Genomic DNA, 20920 nt, shown 5'->3' on the forward strand with positions numbered 1-20920 from the left:
TTTTTCCTTTGATAAAATGGACTGTATAGCCCAGCTTCAAATTTGCAGAAAGCCTTCCTGTTTGTTCACATCGATGATTGATCCAGCAACTCTAGATCAAAGGGAAGCATTATTATTCCATTCTGGGACTTAGAGACCCCAGGAGGCAGAAGGAATTGCCCAAGGATATGCAACCTATCAGAAACTCACACCCTCCGTCATTTTGGTCTATTTCTTAGCCCCTAGGTCAATTCTGTTTCTCGAAACATATGACTTTGCTTTGTCATCTTTTTCATCATTGTCTTCATTCAGTTTTTAGCATTCCCGCTCTCTTCTTGAAATCAGATTATCTTGGTAATGACAACTAAGGAAAGAAAATTAGTGCAATTAAATTCCAAATATTGCTATAACAAAACAGGCATCTTAGAAAATTAAGAGACTGGAATTACCTGCCAGTAGACAATGTTTTGGGTTTTTTAACTTCCTATTTATTTATTTATTTTTAAACCTCTTTATTGGAGTATAATTGCTTTACAGTGGTGTGTTAGTTTCTGCTTTCTAGCAAAGTGAATCAGCTATACATATACATATGTTCCCATATCTCCTCCCTCTTGCGTCTCCTTCCCACCCTCCCTATCCCACCCCTCTAGGTGGTCACAAAGCACTGAGCTGATCTCCCTGTGCTATGTGGCTGCTTCCCACTAGCTATCTATTTTACGTTTGGTAGTGTATATATATGTCCATGCCACTCGCTCACTTCGTCTCAGCTTACCCTTCCCCCTCCCTGTGTCCTCAAGTCCATTCTCTATGTCTGTGTCTTTATTCCTGTCCTGCCTCTAGGTTCTTCAGAACCTTTTGTTTTTTTTTTTTAGATTCCATATATATGTGTTAGCATACAGTATTTGCTAGGTCTATCCACCTCACTACAAATAACTCAATTTCATTTCTTTTTATGGCTGAGTAATATTCCATTGTGTATATCTTTGTGCCACATCTTCTTTATCCATTCATCTGGCAACGGACACTTAGGTTGCTTCCATGAGACAGTGTTTTATGGTTCTCTTGCACTTGTATTTATTGAGCGTCTAGTATGTGCCAGGCACTGAGTATTCAAAATTTTTAGTAAGACGTGACCTTTGACTTAAAGGAGCTTTCACCAGTGGAAAATTCGAAAGTATTCAGCAATTTATACTTTACATGATATCATTTATTGAGGTGTAAACGCTTGGAAAGAAGGATCAGGATTTAATTTTTCTTGGTGCCTCTGAAAGAACCCGGCACAGTGCGTGTTGAATGTATTGTAAGTGTTCAGTGAATATGTTGGATAAATAAATATTAGTGATGCAGATGATTTATGCTTAGAAAGTAATATTATTAATGGACATTGCAATCTATATAACTTCATTGGAAAAAACATGGTCTTTATAGCATCTTTTTTTCAGTGCACTTTATTTTTTAGAGCAGTTTTAGGTTTGTAGCAAAATTGAGGGGAAGGTAGAGCAATTTCCCATATGCCCCCTGCCCCCCACCCCACGCATGGCCCCCTACCTTATCAACACGCCCACCAGATGTTGCATTTGACTGATGAACCTACACTGACATGTTCTCATCACCCAGAGTCCATAGTTTACATTAGGGTTCACTGTTGGTGCTGTACATTCTTTGGGCTTGGATAAATGTTTAATAACGTGTGTCTACCAGTATGGTATCATAGGAGTAGTTTTACTGCCCTAAAAGTTTTTCGTACGGTGTCTTTAAGTCCTCTCAGTGGGGTTATGAAGGAACATTATCTGGACGAAGCATAGCATATTATGCTATGTTTATTTGCCTCAAGGGTTTCTTTACAAAAGGTATAAATTCATGAAGATGTGAATAATTCAGATGATTTGTTAGCAGTAATAAAGAGGTAAAAGTGATCAAGTTATTATTTTAAAAGCTCTGTGTTCTGATGATCTCACAAATGGCAATTGGTTGGTGAGTCCTTGCCACATTGCTGCTGCCGAATACAGTGGTTCTCTCTTTGTATTTTTTTTAAATCGTGCAGCTACGTGTTCTAATGGAATCATCAGGGTTTTTTGGTAACATCTTGTAATTTAAACTGTATTCACTCATTATTCACGTTCACCAAAAATTACTTTTCCTATGAAGTAATATCTGTCATTATAATGTAAATTTTTCAGAACGTGGTTGTATAAAATATAAATTTTCCCTTGCTGGTACTAAATATGTGGAGAGCATAACTTTTTTTCTAGCATTTGTCTTTTACCGTAAAGGCAAGGCTGATTGATGCCTTGAGTCTATGGATGAGAGGAATTCTGCATTGTCTTTTGTGTATAAATCACACCTGTAATTCACCATCTAGTAATTTCTAGTTTACTTTTTTTTTGAATAAACTTATTTATTTTTGGCTGCATTGGATCTTCGTTACTGCACGCGGGCTTTCTCCAGTTGCAGCGAGCAGGGGCTACTCTTTATTGCGGTGCGCAGGCTTCTCATTGCGGTGGCTTCTCTTGTTGTGGAGCATGGGCTCTAGGTGCGCGGGCTTCAGTAGTTGTGGCGCACGGGCTTAGTTAAGCTCCACGGCATGTGGGATCTTCCCGGACCAGGGATCAAACCTGTGTCCCCTGCATTGGCAGGTGGATTCTTAATCACTGTGCCACCAGGGAAGTCCCTCTAGTTTACTTTTTAAGAGGAACAAGAACTTGGAGAAACTTGTAACAACCACGTCCTTTTTCTCCCCAATATTTATAGTTGTCTTGTCCCTAGACCTAATCTACCATCAGTTTTTCTTAAGCTTGTCGACTGAAAAAAAAAAGCACAACCTAAAAGTTGAGAATTATGTTTTATTTGGTGGACAAAACTGAGGACTTAAGCCCGGGACACAACCTCTCAAATAGCTCTGAGGGACTGCTCCAAAGAGGGGTAAAGGAGGAGCCAGGGTATATAGGAGTTTTTACAACAAAGACCAGGTGTCGGAACATCGAAAGATTCCTGTTAATTAAAGAAAACCAGATATCTCAAGTTAAGAAATTTAGCGTTTTACTATGTGTGGGAAGACGCAAGAGTCTGGACTCACTGAATTCCTTTGATAGGCACCTCAGCTATCCGGGGCCAGTGTCCTGTGCTTTCTCATCCTGAGTCTCCTCTGGGTATATCACCAGGGGTGGCTGCAGCTGGCTGACTGCTGGATGGTGGACATTCTGTTTCTATCCTGAGTTCCGTGAGGGCGGCTGTAACGTGATGGCTTGGTGGCTGCAACATCCTTTGTTCACTGATAAGGCAGGCAACATTTTTTCATTGATAAGCTACTTGTCCTTTTTAGTTTTTCCAAAGAACCCAACTTAGTTTTCATAGAAACAAGAACTTTGAATGAGTCCTAACGTAAACGGGTGGGGGAACAAACACAACATACTCCTGGTGAGTGTGCAAACTTAGGTGATGGGAGCAAAGTGAAACAGGCGCTCTGGAGGGGGCTCAGCCACTGTGTTTTTCCAAGAGAATGGAGATTGTTGGTTAATCCAGGAAGGTTTTAAAACGGAGGTCAGTTGCAGACCCTTGGACTCTGTTGCTCTGGTGCAGTGGTTCCCCACCGAGGGCAGGTTAGCCCCCAGAGGACATTTGGCAATGTCTGGAGATATTTTGATTGTCACAGTCTGGGAGGGGGGATACCACTGGCATCTAGTGGGTAGAGGCCAGGGGTGCTGCTAAACATCTGCAAAGCACAGGACAGTTCCTCACTAGAAAGGATTATTTGGCCTAAAATGTCATGATAGTGCCCAGATTGAGAAGTACTGCCCTACAGTGGTTTAATTGGATTTATGATAATATAAGTCCAACGTAGTTTTAAAAGATACCAGGGGAACCCATAATATTTAAATATGTATAGTCTGGGGACAAAAATCAAGAGTTAGAAGATTAGAAAGAAGAAAAGGTAATTGTACTTTAACTCTGGGATGCTCCTGTTACTGTGATCAAGCTCTAAATATAGATCTAACCCTCAAGGTCAACGAGAAGGTCAGAAAAGTTCATTAATTCATTCCTTACAAACTGAACAAATACTGATTGAGTCCTCATGTGTGTTGGTCTCAAGTGATGGAGTGATAAATAATAATATAGAATTCAAAAGATATTTCTGTTGTGATCCATGTTATAAAGGAAGACTAGAGGGAGGGGTGCTTCTTATCTGGGGGGTACCCACAATTCCATATTCTGTTTTAAAGAGAAATTTCTTAGGCAGGTACTAAATTCTTAGAAGAGTTGAATACATGTGAGGCCTTCAGCTGTGTAGTGGACAGTGCTTTCAACTACGGTTTTGTTGAAGGAATGGAAACATTCTCTCGAAAGCCAATAGCAATGAAGGCTGAAGGTTTAATACCATGTGGTTATTTAGGAAAGAACATTTCTATGGGAGCTGAAATTATAATCACTTATATTTTTAAGGCAGCATGGCTCCAGGGGAACCAGCATGTCCCTAAAGTGCCCAGGTGCTGTCACAGACAATAGGTGAGGGGGGGAGTTCTAGAAACCGGGAGGAAGTCCTGTATTTGGATCGACAAGATGAGTATGTAAAGACAATGTGAGTTTCAAGGTGAGATTCTTAACCCAGGGTTGACATATGAGCTTTCAGAGGTCCACGACAATTATAATTGTATACCACATTTTGTGTATATGTGTATGTGTGTATCATTTTTTTCTATGTAAGATGTTTGTATTTTATGAGATTCTTGTTTTTCTTTTCTATTATAGTTTATTACAAGATTTTGAATATAGCTCCCTGTGCTATACATGGGACCTTGTTGTATATCTATTTTATATATAGTAGTGTGTATCTGCTAATCCCAAACTCCTAATTTATCTCTCCCCACCCCTTTCCCCTTTGGTAATCATAAGTTTGTTTTCTATGTCTGTGAGTCTCTTTCTGTTTTGTAAATAAGTTCATTTGTGTCATATTTTAGATTCCACATATAAGTGATATCATATGGTATTTGTCTTTGTCTGACTTACTCAGTATGACAATCTCTAGGTCCATCCATGTTGCTGCAAATGGCATTAGTTCATTCTTTTCTACAGCTGAGTAGTATTCCTTTGTATATGTATATATCACCTCTTCTTATGAGATTCTTAAAGCGATTACATGACATGAAGAATATTATGCACCACTGTTCCTAAGAATTATACCTTGCGTCCCTCAGTCTCAAGTTAAGCCCTCCTCCACTTTTAGAATATCTCAGCAGTAAGGCTGCATCTCCTCCTCCTTGCTTCCCATTCCTTCCACGAACACATCTGTAATCGAAAGATAAGATACTGCAATTAGGAAAAAGTAAGCTCTGCAATGTATCTCTGGTCGCTCTTACTCACGTGCTGCAGAGCTTCCCTCAGTGACATATCATTTGTGCCGTTTGAATTGTCATAGCATCTGCCATCAACCATCCCAACTGGTCTGACATTACAACAAAGAAATGAAAAACAGCAATTTGCTACAAAAATAATTGGATTTTGTGTTGTACATGTTCCCTCATAAACCTCAGGTGACAGAGATCAACACGAAGACACACCCTCCAATGAATTCGTTCCTAAGTGATTCTTGGAAAGAGTACAGTGTGCTTTGTTTCAGTGGAAAACATCCAGATGCAGTTTGGGACTCTCTTCCCTCCTATTTTCCTTCTGTATGTCGTACATTTTAAAATTTGAATGTTTTAAACTCAGTTGAGCTCTACCACCAGAAAGCAGAGGCAGATATTTTGCATGTGTATAAAATGTCCTTGGGAAGTAACCATTGAAACATTTATGGGAATTAATCAGAAATGTGCTGAGTCGATTTTAGATTTCTAAACAGCTGCATATACAGTATCCTCTGCACCCATATGATTCCAGAATGCCCTGGCGCATTGGATTATGGTTTTATTAAACACATTTTTATAAGTTACCAAAATAAGCTAATCATGCTTATCTTCTTTTTCTTCCAGAGAGACAACCACAGAATTAGCTGGAAGTCTACCAAGGTAAGCAGCACACTTTGCTTATTCTGTACGTGAGCTCTGATGCACCCCCTGACAGAAGACCTGTGTCGCCTTGGAGAGGTCTTCTTCACTTTCTCTTCCTCATGTTAGATTTTAAGACCTCATGCTTCACCATGTAAATGCCAGAAACGGTGTATGAGTCGCATATAAGTGATGTAACCAAGAGGTCATGAGGGTGATGTCCATATATGACTTAGAAATCATTCTCATCCCTTGGAAGTTATATCACATGTACCCATAAGTATATTGGAGCTATTTTCTCCGCAGAGCTCATAAACATGCCACTTCCTTTATTATATTCATGGTTATTGGTAATCTAAAGGCGCATTGAATTGTTTTTTTCTTCAGTATATTCATTAGTAGTATTGCGTTCAAGTGTTTATAGATTTGTGAAAATTTTGAGCTTCCTCTAGAGAACTTACATCATAGTTTTGATGATATATAAATGCATTTGTAATTCATATCATCATTTAAATACCTAGTTACTGTCTCACCAGGGAAAGAAATCAATATATAAATTGATCGATGTCTTTAACATATTTTGGATATCTTATGTCACTATATGAAACAAGAGATGATTGCGGGATGCCAATTATAGACAACTAGCCATCAGAAATGATTACCACTATTTATTAGAAGAAAGGAAAAAAAGTAAGAAAGGGAGTGGAAATGTTTTAAGAGATATTTTCCTGGGCATCACATACAGCACCTAGTATTGCGCCTGAGTCCTTGAAGGTGCTTGGTAACTGTCTGTGAATGAATTAATAGGGCATAGGGTTTTGCCTGGGAAGTGTTGGAAACAGAAGTCAAGAGAATCTCAAGAACCAGAAAAAGAAGAGTTTACAGAATGTGATGATGAACAGCACTAGGGAATCGAGGGAGGGTACATATTGTCACCATCTGTTCCAGGAGATAAGCACATTTGGTTGCTTTTTTGTTTTTTTAATGTAAAGAAAATCTTTGCTTATAGGATCATGATTAACAGGCTAAAAAACTGTTTACTGTGACCCAAATGTTTAAATTACTGTATGTCTTAATTCTTTGGATAACATCCCAAAGAAGCATTTCAACCGCGTGCTAGTTTACAGGGTTAAAAGTGTGCCTGTGTTCTGGTGTCCCAGCTGAGTTTGTTTGTCGTGGTGCTTTCACTCTGGAGAGAGTCCAGTGTGAAGACTGAGGCACCTTGTCGTTTTCTGGAAGAGAGAGAGTTGTGTATCTGCCCATGTTTGTGGTGAAGAAGTTAATCCCCAAATAATGGAATGAAGGATGACTTTTAAACTTTTCTAGAACGGCTAAGGAGTGGGCCACCCGCGTGTTGTCAGATGAGACCCACACGGAGCTGTAATCATGCAGATTAAGAATTACTGAGATGTCTGCGAAATCTGGTGTGCACCCTGCATTCTATTAAGTACTGTTCTGTTGTGAATACCAAGTGGCAATTCCCACATTCGCCTCGAATGATCTGTTGTAGCTGGTTTATTACTGGAGGGAGTCTACTCTCTTCTTGAGTTTTGTGGGAGGTATTTTAGTAATGAGCCTACTTATTGTTTTTTTCCATGAATTTTTGTTACTCTAATATTGCATTGTGTTGAGAATAAACACGACACCAATCCCATTCTAACTTCGGTGTGCATTCATTGAAATATATGGTGGTAAGGGTGTGAATATGTCAGTTACTTCTCAATTATTCTTCTAATGTAGCTTCAGGTATTCTTTTGACTTTCTCTGGGGGCAGTTTGGGACATTATCCATTGACAGTTCTTTCTCTTCTTCACATTACCATGAATGTGATTATCTGATGATGAAAACTTCTCTTGCCGTCCAGACTGTTTCTTCTGTTAGCGTTTGTTTGTTTTACAGTCTTGTAGAATTCAATCAGTTGTTCAACTTTCAGCCTTTTTTTTTTTTTTTCCTAATTTCTTCAGCCTGTCACTGGGAAAGTGTAAATGAACCCTGGAAAACCTTGGTGCGTTTAGAACAAGGCACCTGTCGTTAACTCGGCTTGTCATGTTGGCTAATGATTAGCGGAACGTGACACGTTGGGGTTTTTATCCGTTTAGTCATAAAAGTGTGCTTACGCGGTGACATCTAGGAAAAGTGGAAAATTGCAATTCAGGCAACTGCCGACTTGTGATATATGGCTGCAAAGGAAGACAGTGGTGTTTTATAGCAAGTTTATGCTTTGGTTTTCCTTGGCTTTGACTGTCTTGAAATTTTCTGAAAGGCCATTTATAAATATTGCACAGAGACGGGGTATTTCAACTTTAGTTGCTTTCCATAACTGGCCACCGGTTGATACTATTCTGTGAATGTGTACAAATCATACAGCAGTGGATTATGTATTGGTTGTTAAAAATGCATCGAGGTTGAGATGAGATATGTGTACAAGGTACTTGAACAGGCACCTGGTTTGTCTTTCATTACGATTGGTAACCTAAATGTGTCTATGAATTCTTGCCATTGCTGAAATTAAAGTCTGGTAATAATATGTCACCAGAAAAAAATTAGATTAGATGAGCAATGTGTAAAGCATTGTAATTATATTATAAATATTAAAACCGATGATCTTGTCGGGATTAAAACAAATATTTAAGCTGACTACATGTTCCGCTCATGCTGTCCTCTTAATCTTGAAGTGTTCTGGCAAAGGGATGTATGGGTCCATTTTCTTGAGCTGTGACGAGGATCATTTTTAATCTTACACATGACTCCGTGCTTTATTTTGCTGTAGCAAAGGACAATTGTTTTTCTCCATTGCAAGCATGCCTTTCAAGACCTTTTTCAATGGTGCAAGTTTTTGGTTTAGGTAGATGTGTTTTAATTAAATCATGGTAAAATCCCAATTGTTCAAATGGAATGGAGGCTAAACTAAAATAGTTATGATAAGCTGGGGTTTTAATATAAAGGATGACTATACAGAGGAGAACTTTATTTTGCATAGCAGAGTAAAGGTGTAAACAAGGTGTATATTAACAGAGGTTTTACTGTTATCCTGCAATATGAGTGGCTGTTTTTGAAAAAGAGAGAGCATTTTAATTCCTTAAACATAGTCTCCTGTTTCTCAGCATAAACGAAACAATATAGAAAATACAGCTATTTAACAGACCTTATAGGAGCATCTTACAGACTACAGTGGAGATTCATGAGCAGTTTTTATTTTATTTATTTTTTTCCCGCGGTACGTGGGCCTCTCACTGTTGTGGCCTCTCCTTTCGCGGAGCACAGGCTCCGGACGCGCAGGCCCAGCGGCCATGGCTCACGGGCCCAGCCACTCCGCGGCTTGTGGGATCCTCCCGGACCGGGGCACGAACCCGCGTCCCCTGCATCAGCAGGCGGACTCTCAACCACTGTGCCACCAGGGAAGCCCCATGAGCAGTTTTTAAAGCTCAACACCCAGAAGTCAGGATGCTCTTTGAAAAACATTAAGTATTGGTAAATGAAGCTTACAATAATTAAATATGTAAATAAGATGCGATTTTTTACTGGATTTTAGCAGAAACCAGTGGAGGCAGGGGCCAGAGATTAACGTTATAAAAGAAACACTTAACCCTTTTTCTTCTATTTTAATCCAATAACTTGATCTTTTTTCTATGCCTCCTCAGAGGGGGTTAGGAAATAAGTACTCATTGGAGCAGTGGAATACCCAATGACTAGAAATCACTGTACACCATCAGATTATTATTTGCGCTTCTCTACCAAGAAGTTAGAGCTACTTGGTTGGTGTGACTCTCAGAGAGAAAAGTCATGACGTGACAGTTTCACTTATGGAGTTTTGGTCTTCAGTTACGGGTCTTCGTTATCTGAAATTTGAACTCCACAGAGTCCATGCAGTGGGAGGGCAAGACTGAACTCTCTGATTGACCAGATTTCTCAGTCATGGTTATCACTGGTCAGGTAGCAGCAAGGGGCAAACGTGGAGACGAAGAAAGTCAAAGCAATCGGCCAGCTCAGCTTTCCACTTGTGCTTTGTGGGCTCAGTTAGGTGTTCACTCCGCTGTGGGGGGCTTTCGTAGGTGACAGAATCTCGTATTTCTCATTGTCCTCAATTAAGGTGCTATCTTCTGAAAGAACTTGAAAAATTAGAAGATGAGAATGTTGGTGACACCAAAAGCAAAGGCAACAAAAGCAAAAATGAACAAGTGGGACTACATCAAACTAAAGAGCTTCTGCACAGCAAAGGAAACCATCAACAAAATGAAAAGGCAACCTATGGAATGGGAGAAAATATTTGCAAATTATATGTCTAATAAGGGCCTAATATCCAAAAATATGTAAAGAACTCACACAACTCAATAGCAAAAAAATCCAACAATCTGATTTTTTAAATGGACAGAGGACCTGAATAGACATTTTTCTAAAGAAGACATACAGATGGCCAACAGGTACATGAAAAGATGCTCAGCTTCACAGATCACTGGGGAAATGTAAACCAAGACCACAATGAGCTATCACCTCATATCTCTTAGAATGGCTCTCATCAGAAAGACAAGAGATAACGAGTGTTGATGAGGGTGTGGAGAAGGGGAATCCTCATGCCCTGTTGGTGGGAATGTGAATTGGTGCAGCCACTATGGAGAACAGGATGGAGGTTCCTCAAAAAATTAAAAATAGAACTACCATATAATCCAGTGTTACCACTTCTGAGTATCCAAAGGAAGTGAAAACAGGATCTCAAAAAACGTCTGCACTCCCGTGTTCATTGAAACAGTATTCACAATAGTCGAGACATGGAAACAACCTAAGTGTCTGTCAGTGGATGAATGGATAAAGAAGTTGTGGTGTATACGTACACTGGAATATTATTCGACCATGGGAAAGAAGGAATTCTGCCATTTGTGACACCATGGAGAGAGCTTGAGGGCATTGTGCTAACTGAAATAAGTCAGACAGAGAAAGACAAATACCGCATGGTAATCACTTATGTGCAGAATCTAAAAAAAAGTCAAACTCATAGAAGTAGAGAGTGGAAAAGTGGTTGCCAGGGCCTGGGGCTGGAGGAAATAGAAAAAAAGAATGTTGGTATATCCAGGCCAACCTTTTACTAAGTAATCTAGAACTGATGAGCATTTCCTATCTTCTTTATAATCCCTAAGAAAGAACAATTTTCTCAAATTCCCGGGACCCAGGTCTGGTGCAGTTTGATATTTACAACGTCTGTCATTTATTCATTAATTCAGCAAAGGTGCATCGAACGCTAGCTGTATGCCAAAAATGGTTATAGGCTCTGTGGTGGAAAACAAACTGAGCATCAGCTCTTCTCTTAAGTAGTGTAGTCTAGTGTAGCAGGTACAGATAATCACAGTGCTAGGTGAACAGTGTTTAATACCATAAGAGAGGTTGAAAGTCATATAAATAAACAAAAGGCGCCAAGGGATTTCAGCAGCAAGATGGGATACCGCTGATTGGAGGAAGCGAGGACAGCATCGTGAGTCAACCTCCTGAGCAGGACTTGGACAGGCAGGTCAGGTTTGAGCACGTGGCGGTGGAGGGGGCTGTGCGCTCCACACAGAGAGCACATCATCACCCAGGGGAGGTGTGCAGGGACTGTGTGCAGGGAACAGGAAGTGGTGCCATCTTGTTGGATGGAATGCAGAGGCATGAAGAGCTGCTTGGAGGATCACTGGTTGATGTGAAGGGTTTGGACTCCAGTTTGAGGAGCTGTTATTCTCTTTGATACTGTTCATCCAGGGAGTGTTCTAAGCTGTTGCTTACAAAGAGTCATCTGGGCAAATTGATGGAATGGATTTGGGGAAAGAAAAAACAGTTGACATCCTCCACATGGGACCCCATGGTACTCCCAGACCTTATCATTCCTAGAGCTCCCCTGTCTCAGATTCACTATTTGGCTAACAGTAGAAGACAAGCCTTCTGGTTTAAGTGATTGTTTTCCAAACCTTACACTGCCCAGTTTCCTGCTTCCAGCACCCACCATCATACTGCACACCGACTCTGAGGCCACACTTGGAGTTGGTAAGAAGTATTCTTCCCTGCTCCAACCCGCACCTCCTAATCTTTTACAGTGTATCCCCCACTCATAGTCTATGACTAAATTCTTTCCTGCATGAATCTTTCTCTTACAGTATCTTTATTATTTTTCCCAGGTTGAATCCATTTCATAAAAGGCACTGTAGCAGTATCAGGGTGGAAACTGCATATTGAGTTTGTAGCTATAGTTCAAGAGGTCTGAGAAGACCCAAGGTTAATGTGGTGCCCTGGTGTATTCTCTTCCTCCTCTGCCATCCTCAGCATCTTGGGTATGATGTGCCTCATGCTCACAATATGACTGCCACAGCTCCAGCCATCACATGGAGACACAGCTCCAGCCATCACATGGAGACATGACCACATCTAGTGAAGAAGGGCATTTTTTTTATCATGTATTTCTATTTTAGGAAAGAATTTCTTGCCTATGCCTAAGCTCTTATGGAGGGGAAATTGGGTTTCTGGTATTGGCAGCCTTTATAATGGGAGTCATGTTCTGCCATCAAGAAGAAAGGAAGGAGTCAGGGTAGGGGGAAGATGGCTTTATGTATGTAAGGAGTGGTATCTGCCACAAGAACTCTTCTCTCACTTAATTCTCAGCCTATTCCAGCTAGGCTTCTGACCCTTTCATACAGTCCTGGTCAAGGTCAACAGCAACCTCCACCTAACAAAATCCATTGGCCGGTTATCTGTTTTCTTATTTGGTCTCTCAGCTGCACTCAAAGTAGGGACTTCTTCCTTCTCCATGAAACACCTTCCTAGTCTCTGACACCAAATTCTTCCAGTTTTCTCCCTCTCCCACTGGCCGACCTTTCCCAGTCTGCCTGCCTGTTCTTCCTCCTCTGCTGGACTCCAGTGCTGAGCTTCCCAGGGCTTCCTTTGGCCATTTCTCTCTTCACTTATAGAGAGGGTGTGGAGAGAGATGTCATCAAGTTCATCTTTATGAGGATAGTTCCCATTTTCACCTCTCCAGCCTCAACTGCTCCCTTGAGCTTCAAATCTGAATACCCAGCTGTCAGTTCAATATCTCTTCTTGGATATATAATCTTCAATTTGATGTGACCAAAGAGAACTCTTGAATCCTACCCCCACCCACCTTACCACCATGCACCCAACTGTCCAGACAAGAACTCTGGAGTCATTTATATTGCCTCTTTTTCGCATACCTAGCAGACCATCCATCAGTAAAGCCTATTGGCTCAACCTCCAAAATTCATCTTTAATTTGGCCACTTTCTCCATCTCTTTCTAAGCCATCATAGACACCCACCTGCACTATTAAAATGGCCCCTGACTGGTCTCCCCCTTCCTCTTTCGCAAACCATGCTCCACATGGTAGCCCAAGAGATCTTTGAAAAATCAATCAAACCACGTTGTTTTTGGCTTCAAACTGGGTAGTAGTTTCCTCTTGCTGGGAATGAAGTCAAAACAGCATACTTCGGCTTCCAGGGGCCTCCGCAGGCTGCCTCTGTCTACCTCTGCATCCTCATTGCCTCCTGCCCACCCTCTCCTTTACTTTGTTCTCGACATACTGGCCTTTCTTTCCTCTTACTTCCTCAGAGCTCCCGCCTCTGACCACCCTGTTCTATGTAGTCCTCTCCACAGCACAGTTACTCACGGTCACATCACCATATTGTATTGTTCACACAGCACTTGTCGTTGTGTGTTCATTTATTTGTCCATTTATCTATTTTCTGTTCCCCTCCCTTCATCCCAAGAACAGAGTCTCCTTTGGCTTTCTTGTTTATTCCTCCATTCACAGGACTCCCTACAGAGCTGGCAGCCAATAGATGTTTGAATGACTGTGTGAGCCCCCATTTTAGAAGAAACTTGAGGACCAGTCTCTCAGTCTTTGCATTTCTTCCTCTGTCTACTTGGAAGTCTCTTGTCATCTCCCAGTTCTTTTTCTCCCTCCCCAAACTATCTCTCACTCATTCTTCTAGACCAGGGTTGGCAAATTATAGCCCACAGACCACATCCAGCCTGTGGCCTGTTCTTATAAATGTTTTTATTGGAACACAGCCAAACCCCTCTATTTACACATTGCCAGTGTCTGGTTTTGTGCTACAAAGGCAGAGTTGAGTAGTTATGGCAAAGACTGTATGACCCGGCAAGCCAAAACTATTCATTATTTACTATCTGGACACATCTTAGATGCCATTTCTCCTCTGAAGGCTTCTCTGTCCTGAAGGGCTTCATGACTCTTCTATTAGTGTCCAAAGTCTCCAGTGCTAACTCCTATCCTAGTATCTGTATCGTTGATAACAGAGTTCAGTGGAGGACTTTTAGACCTTCTCCACTAAGTAGGACATGCATTGAGATCTTACCAGTATTCATAGTTTTCCCTCAATGTCTAGCAGTGCCTGGAACATAGTAAGCCCTTAGTAAATATTTACGTAAGTCTTTGAGTGAATGGATGTTTGGATGCGTGAATAAACGTTTGAATTGGGAAGTGCCCTAGTCTGCTGGGGCTGCTGTAACAAAATACCGTAGACTGGGTGACTTAAACATTTATTTCTCACAGTTCTGGAAACTGGGATGTCCAAGATTAAGGTGCTGGCAGATTCAGTGTCTGGGTGAGGTCCAGCTTCCTGCTTTACTGTCTGCTGCCTTCCTTCTGTATCTTCACCAGGTTGGGGGTGGGAGGAGGGGAGAAGGGGAGAGAGACAAACTCCAGAGCGTATTCAAGTCTCTATTCAGCTCCTTACTAGGTCTGCGATCTTGGGTAAATTTCTGCACCTCTCTGTGCCTCATTTTCTTTATCTGTAAATTGGGAGTCATAATAGGACCAGCTGTTCTGAGAAAGAACTGAAGTGATAGGTGTAAAGTGCTCAAAACAATGCTTATTTTATTTTATTGTAAGGAAATTAGAGTGGCATGCTAGTCGAAATCTGTGATGGGGAATATGAAGGAATATTAAGCCGTAGGCCATAGAAACCTCTAATTCAGATATTAATTATTCAGTGGCTAGATTTTTGCTATGCTGTGGATGATTATTGATTTAAAGCAAAATGTCCCAAGTATTAAATATAAATTAATTAAATTAAATATAAAGTTCCCTTGACCTTGCTATAATGTATGAAAATAACACTTACCCAACGAAGTATATATGCAGATATTGCCCATGTGTCTTGGGCGGCTCTATCAGGAACATGGTTTCCATTAATTCTCCAAATAACCTAAATCAAAACATTTCATTCTTTATGGATGTAAATAAGAGTCTATAGTGAGTGAATTAAATTACACTTGTTTTATAATACAGTGTTCTGATGTGTAACAGACTATCGAAGGAACGATCTTTACAAGGAAAACTTTAGAATATTGTTAAGTTACTCACTGCGTGACCTATTTAAATGGCTCAGATTCTTCTTGTTGTAGACTGCATAATTAAATTTTAAATGGAACATGATAAAGAAGTTATACTGGTGATCTCCAGAGACTTCGATACCCTATTTGGCTCTTTATAAGAGTATAGCAAAGGCATACTTTAAAATTTAATAAAGGCCTGCCCTAATTTTTTTCCCTTTTAGATTTTCTTGATCTGCTCAGGAATCCAAAGCTGTGTTGTATTATCCACAAGTGTTACCTGAAATAAATGATGAAAATAAAAATTCTTTAAAGCACATTTATCCCAATTTGAGAATTCCATTATTTGTGCATGAGAGCTTTTGTGTAGCCATTGAACTCCTTGAAGATAAAACCTGCCATTTCCCGAATGTGTCACCATAGAGAATTGGGGCTTTATTCATACCGTTTGTGGAAGCATTCATATCTTCAGAGCTTCCAGAGCAAAGGGGTACAAAATGGATTCTGTGGAAGATATAATTTTGCAATTAGAACTCCTTATTTGCTATGTAGAAGTTGCACTTCTTGAGAGGGTTGAAGGGAACACACACACACACACACACACACACACACACACACACACACACACACACACACACACACACACACACACACACACACACACACACACACACACACACACACACACACACACACCCTGTTGGAAGAAGGGCTAATGTGGAGTAAAGGAGAATTCCTGGGTTGAGCATCCTAAGAGCTATTGGAGCCTCTTGGGTAAAGAATTTTGTTTCATAACCTTCCATCGTTCATTTTCTTTTGTATTAGAAGGGATGCTACTAAGATAAAATTATATGTTAAATAAATTTTTCTCATATTTACTTAATACTGCTTTGTCGTATACAGCATGTTAGGAGAAACACTTCTCTGTCTTCCCTAAAGGATTTCAGATTTTGCTGTCCACTGAGCTTTGACCAAACACCAGGTGCGAGCTTTTCTCTTCCCACCTGAAGAAGGTATAAGGTTTTTATTATACCTTCTTAAACATTTGCCTCCATCAGTGTTTGGAATGTTCAAGCTCCTAAGGTCACTTAAATTAATAAAATTTATTCTCATTTATACATACTTTTTTTTTTTTTTTCTGTATGTGGGCCTCTCACTGTTGTGGCCTCTCCCGTTGTGGAGCACAGGCTCCGGACGCACAGGCTCAGCGGCCATGGCTCACGGGCCCAGCCGCTCTGCGGCATGTGGGATCTTCCTGGACCGGGGCACGAACCCGTGTCCCCTGCATCGGCAGGTGGACTCTCAACCACTGCGCCACCAGGGAAGCCCCTATACATACATATCTTTAAACCTTGTAAACCTTTCTTTTCAGATTAGGTTTTGTAAATGTTTCTATTATGTATTTCCCTTTGCCTTCTTTCTGACAAATATACAGATTTCCTTTTGGGCCCAAACTACTCAAGCATCTGATGTTGGTTTCATTTTTCAAATAAGCAACATTAAACTCACATACTGCTATATAAAACCAAACTGAGGCAGTGACACAAGCCATCCTTAACCCTCTGCTTCTCATGCTTTTGGTGGGGGAGGAAGGATGGAACGTCAAGGAATAACGCTGAGCTACATAAAGGATGCTAAAGAGAAATCCTTATCAGGAGCATGATTATCCAGTGAATAAGTGGAAATTCTGCTTTACCAACACAGTACAACATTTGAGACCCTCTCTCAGTCAGGTTCAGACCTATGAAAATCAGGTGAGCGTCTCCAAGAGTAACACCTGGTGGCCTGTAACTCATTATAATGCACTGAGTTCCCTTTCCAAAGCAGAGGGAAATCATTCCCAAAATAGGCTTTCAGTGAAATAGGTTTCTGTGAATAGTTCACAATTTTAAAAATATATGTAATGAACAGTGAAGATGCTTATGGACATAATAAATTAGGAAACTTTAAAATCTGCCGATATTTAACAATATCGTTATTACTAGTTGCATCACCGAGCGCCCATATGAACAAGGAACGGAGTCCGATGGAGGATGCAAGGTACGACGCATCCTGCTTTTAAGGGGTCGTACAATGACCCCTGCTTTTAAGAACCAAAAAATTCTAAAAGTGGAAATTTGATTTATAGTAGGAGCAAGTATGTTCTTCACTAGCTCTGCATGCCTAGGACAAAGTCTGTCACGTGATAAGATGAAAAAGTTTCTATTGAATGCATTAAGTGTCATATCAGTTGACCAAATATTTAAGTTTGGAGGAGAGCGAGAACGTTTTTTGGTAAGGCAATTAGAAAAATCTCACCATGAAGGAGGAAGATCTGAGAAAAGACACAGCAGTAACAAAGCAAAGAGCGAGGAAGATGGAGTTTTGAAATAGGGATTCAGCCAGCTGGTTTCACCTGGGTGGTTTGTTGAGAGAGTAATGAAATGTGAGAGAAGTAGGTAGAAGCCAGCTTGCACACTTTAAAGGGATAGAAGAGTTTTCCTTTTGCTTTGTTTTGTTTTCAGTGAGCCATTGGAGGTGTTTGAGCAGGAATGAGCAGGTGTTTGAGCATGAATATATGATTCAAAGAGTATGTGAGCGAGGTGACTCTGATGGTGTCCTGCAAAATGTATTATTCGGAAAGAGCAACACCAACCCATAAACTCCGTGACGACTAGGACCAAGTCCATTTTGTTCCTCTCTTTTATCCTCAGCACCTAGAACAGTGCCTACAGGTACTCAGATATCGGCCAAATGAATTAATGGTAAATGGGAGATGAGGATTTTTCCAGGTGGTTCAAATGAGGATAATAAATACATGAACTAGATTGGTCTTTGTAGAAAGAAAAAAAGCAGTGATTGATTACAGAAAATATTGGGAAAAACAAATCAGTATTACTTGCTGAAACTCAGGCAATGAAGGAGAAGTTTCCGGTTTGTCTTGCTTCCGGTTTGGGCATGTCATTGGTGTCACCCATCAAACCCAGCGAGAGAGGTCTGGAGAAGGCTTGTTGGGAAATGCAGGGCTAGAAAAAGGGTTGCTTCACCATTGAGTTTGAGATAAAAGCCAAATATTTAGATGAGCATTTCTGGTAGAGGGTGAGGGACACTTGTGGATGTGGAACTGCAGGTTGGAGCGTTGAGTAATAAAGCGTCTAGGGAGTTGCTTGCATAGAAGTTGAGTTGAAGTCATTTTGTGCACACACGGGTTTTGTGGTTGTCTGTCACAGTGACATCCTTTGCCATATTAGGCAAGATGCAAATTTGATTCGGAGTCCTTGAGGGCAAATGATGTTGAAGCAGAGATGAGTGTAATACTCAAATTGTTTCTAATTCATTCTGGAAATTTCTCAAGAGAATGAAAAAAGGAAGTTCTCTGGGGGGGTGACTTACATATAGACTGTGCTTTCCCTTTAAATGCCTACCTCAATTGCCATCTTGGTCCTGACACTCACTATGAAAATTTGGTACCTGACACTCCTGGAGGGGTTGTGTTGGCGGCAGAATCCTATATGCTGCCTGCTCCCATTGGGCCTTTCTCATCTTGGCCTGGTGTTTCTGGACTAATTCCATGGTGTCTGGAGTTTGATCTTCTCTGGGTTCTTGCCTGAAGCCCTGGCAGTTGACCGTGTTCCGTTGAGAAAGTCCTATCCAAGTTCAACTTCTGTGACGGGGGATTCGTTTAGGGATGCTTTGGGACAACTTTAGGGAAAACTGTTAAGGGAAAATAGGTCATAAAGGCAACCTGGGAGCTGATACAGCAGATCAGCCCAGGGGTTGTTGAATCTTGTAGATTTTAAATTTTGTCTGTGAATGTGTGTGGCCATTCAAGCATCCTACAGAGATGCTTGTAAAGGTGAAAGAGTTGTTTCTGTTTCGAACTAGAGTAAAGGACAGTAGTACTTTAGAAAATTGGGAAATGAAACCCTGAAAGGAACTAAGGATGGGAGAGCAAGATAAGTCAGAGTAGTTGTTGTGAATTTTCAACCCAGTGACTGCAAAGATTTATGTATTTTATGCTTCTCTCTTCCTCTTCCAAGCTCTCAGTGGATCCTTTCCCTTCTCTGACGTATGTGTGCATTGTCGTTGACTTTGGTGAAGTAGAAGGCAGCAATAAGACCTTTAGAAGGAACAAAGGTAAAGAAATCATTGCTCTCACTCAAGCAAAAACAATTAGTTTTCCAAAAACCTTTTTAAAATAAATAAACGTCTTTCCTAAAAAAGAAGAGGAAGAAGAAATTACTCTCAGTGGAGCAATAATCACATTTTAACATAAAAATTGTCCAAGGTCCCAAAGTAATATCTGCATAAGAATTGTGCAGATATTCCTATGTGAATGTTCTCCCCCACCCACCACCAGCCCCGTTAGTTTTTGTTTTTGTTTTTGTTTTTTTTTGCGGTACGCGGGCCTCTCACTGTTGTGGCCTCTCCCGTTGCGGAGCACAGGCTCCGGACGTGCAGGCTCAGCGGCCATGGCTCACGGGCCCAGCCGCTCCGCGGCATGGGGGATCTTCCCGGACCGGGGCACAAACCCGTGTCCCCTGCATCAGCAGGCGAACTCTCAACCACTGCGCCACCAGGGGAGCCCCCTGTTAGTTTTTGTACATCCAACGGGAGGACTTTTGAGTAGATGGAACTTATCTTGTGTCACCTCCTGGCTTTACAGATGAATAGACTTGAGCATCAGAAAGTTGGAAGCTAGCTCTCATGACACGCTGTCTGGGCTTGCTGGACAAGTCGATATTCGCTTGGTATGGATGGAGTCCATGTTCATTTCAGGGTCTGTTCTTGGGACCATAGACCTGGAACCCCTCTAACTACTTTCTGAGACCTTCTTCCTCTCACTTCTCTAGTAAGTTCTCTCTGCCTCCACTGTCTGCCCCTGGGGACAAAATCTTCATTTCCAGTATCTTCATCATAGTTCTAACTAAGTGAAAGCCAAGTGCTGAGTCCTGGTTGATGCTGGTTATATAGGGTGAACAATAGTGCTTCTCAGATTTTAATGTGCATGTAAATTACCAGGGGATTTTTTTTTTTTTTTTTTTTTTGGTACGCGGGCCTCTCACTGTTGTGGCCTCTCACATTGCGGAGCACAGGCTCCGGACGCGCAGGCTCAGCAGCCATGGCTCACGGGCCCAGCCGCTCCGCGGCACGTGGGATCTTCCCAGACCGGGGCACGAACCCATGTCCCCTGCATTGGCAGGCAGACTCTAAACCACTGCGCCACCAGGGAAGCCCAGGGGATTTTTATTTAAATGCATATTCTGATTTAGTTAGCCTGAGATAAGACCTGAAATTCTGCATTTCAAATAAGCTCTCATAGGAGATCTGCTAATTCTGGTCTTCAGACCACCCTGTGAGTAGCAAGGGACTACAGACCCACTGGCCACATCTTGTTTGAAAGATGGTACTCCGGTCACTTTTTAAGTTCTACATCCGTATCTTTAGGAATATGATGCTTTTATTTATATTATTCTCCCTTATCTCTGGTTGGTTTGTTTCCTTTTTGAGAAGATGCTACAGAGCATTTTGCAAACTGCCACTGCAGGAGTAATTTCTTTTCAAACTCTGAGATACTATAAAACCACTGTAGAAGCCTGTGGATTGAACTATATAAAGGTAATCTTATGTTATCGAGCCCATGTGAGTTTAGGA

The 20920-nt window shown here is 41.1% G+C and overlaps 1 protein-coding gene across 2 annotated transcripts in view; it reads left to right on the plus strand.

The window, feature by feature from the left end:
• CELF2 (CUGBP Elav-like family member 2) overlaps positions 1 to 20920 on the plus strand; it is a 525704-nt gene that overhangs the window by 122775 nt on the left and 382009 nt on the right. For both annotated transcript variants that reach the window (XM_073801535.1, XM_073801536.1), the window contains exon 2: positions 5946 to 5981. In XM_073801535.1, coding sequence (XP_073657636.1) covers positions 5946 to 5981 — 36 coding nt within the window. The remainder of the gene's footprint in view (positions 1 to 5945; positions 5982 to 20920) is intronic.

Source organism: Tursiops truncatus, chromosome 2 (genome assembly GCF_011762595.2).
Source record: "Tursiops truncatus isolate mTurTru1 chromosome 2, mTurTru1.mat.Y, whole genome shotgun sequence".
Lineage (NCBI taxonomy): Eukaryota > Metazoa > Chordata > Mammalia > Artiodactyla > Delphinidae > Tursiops > Tursiops truncatus.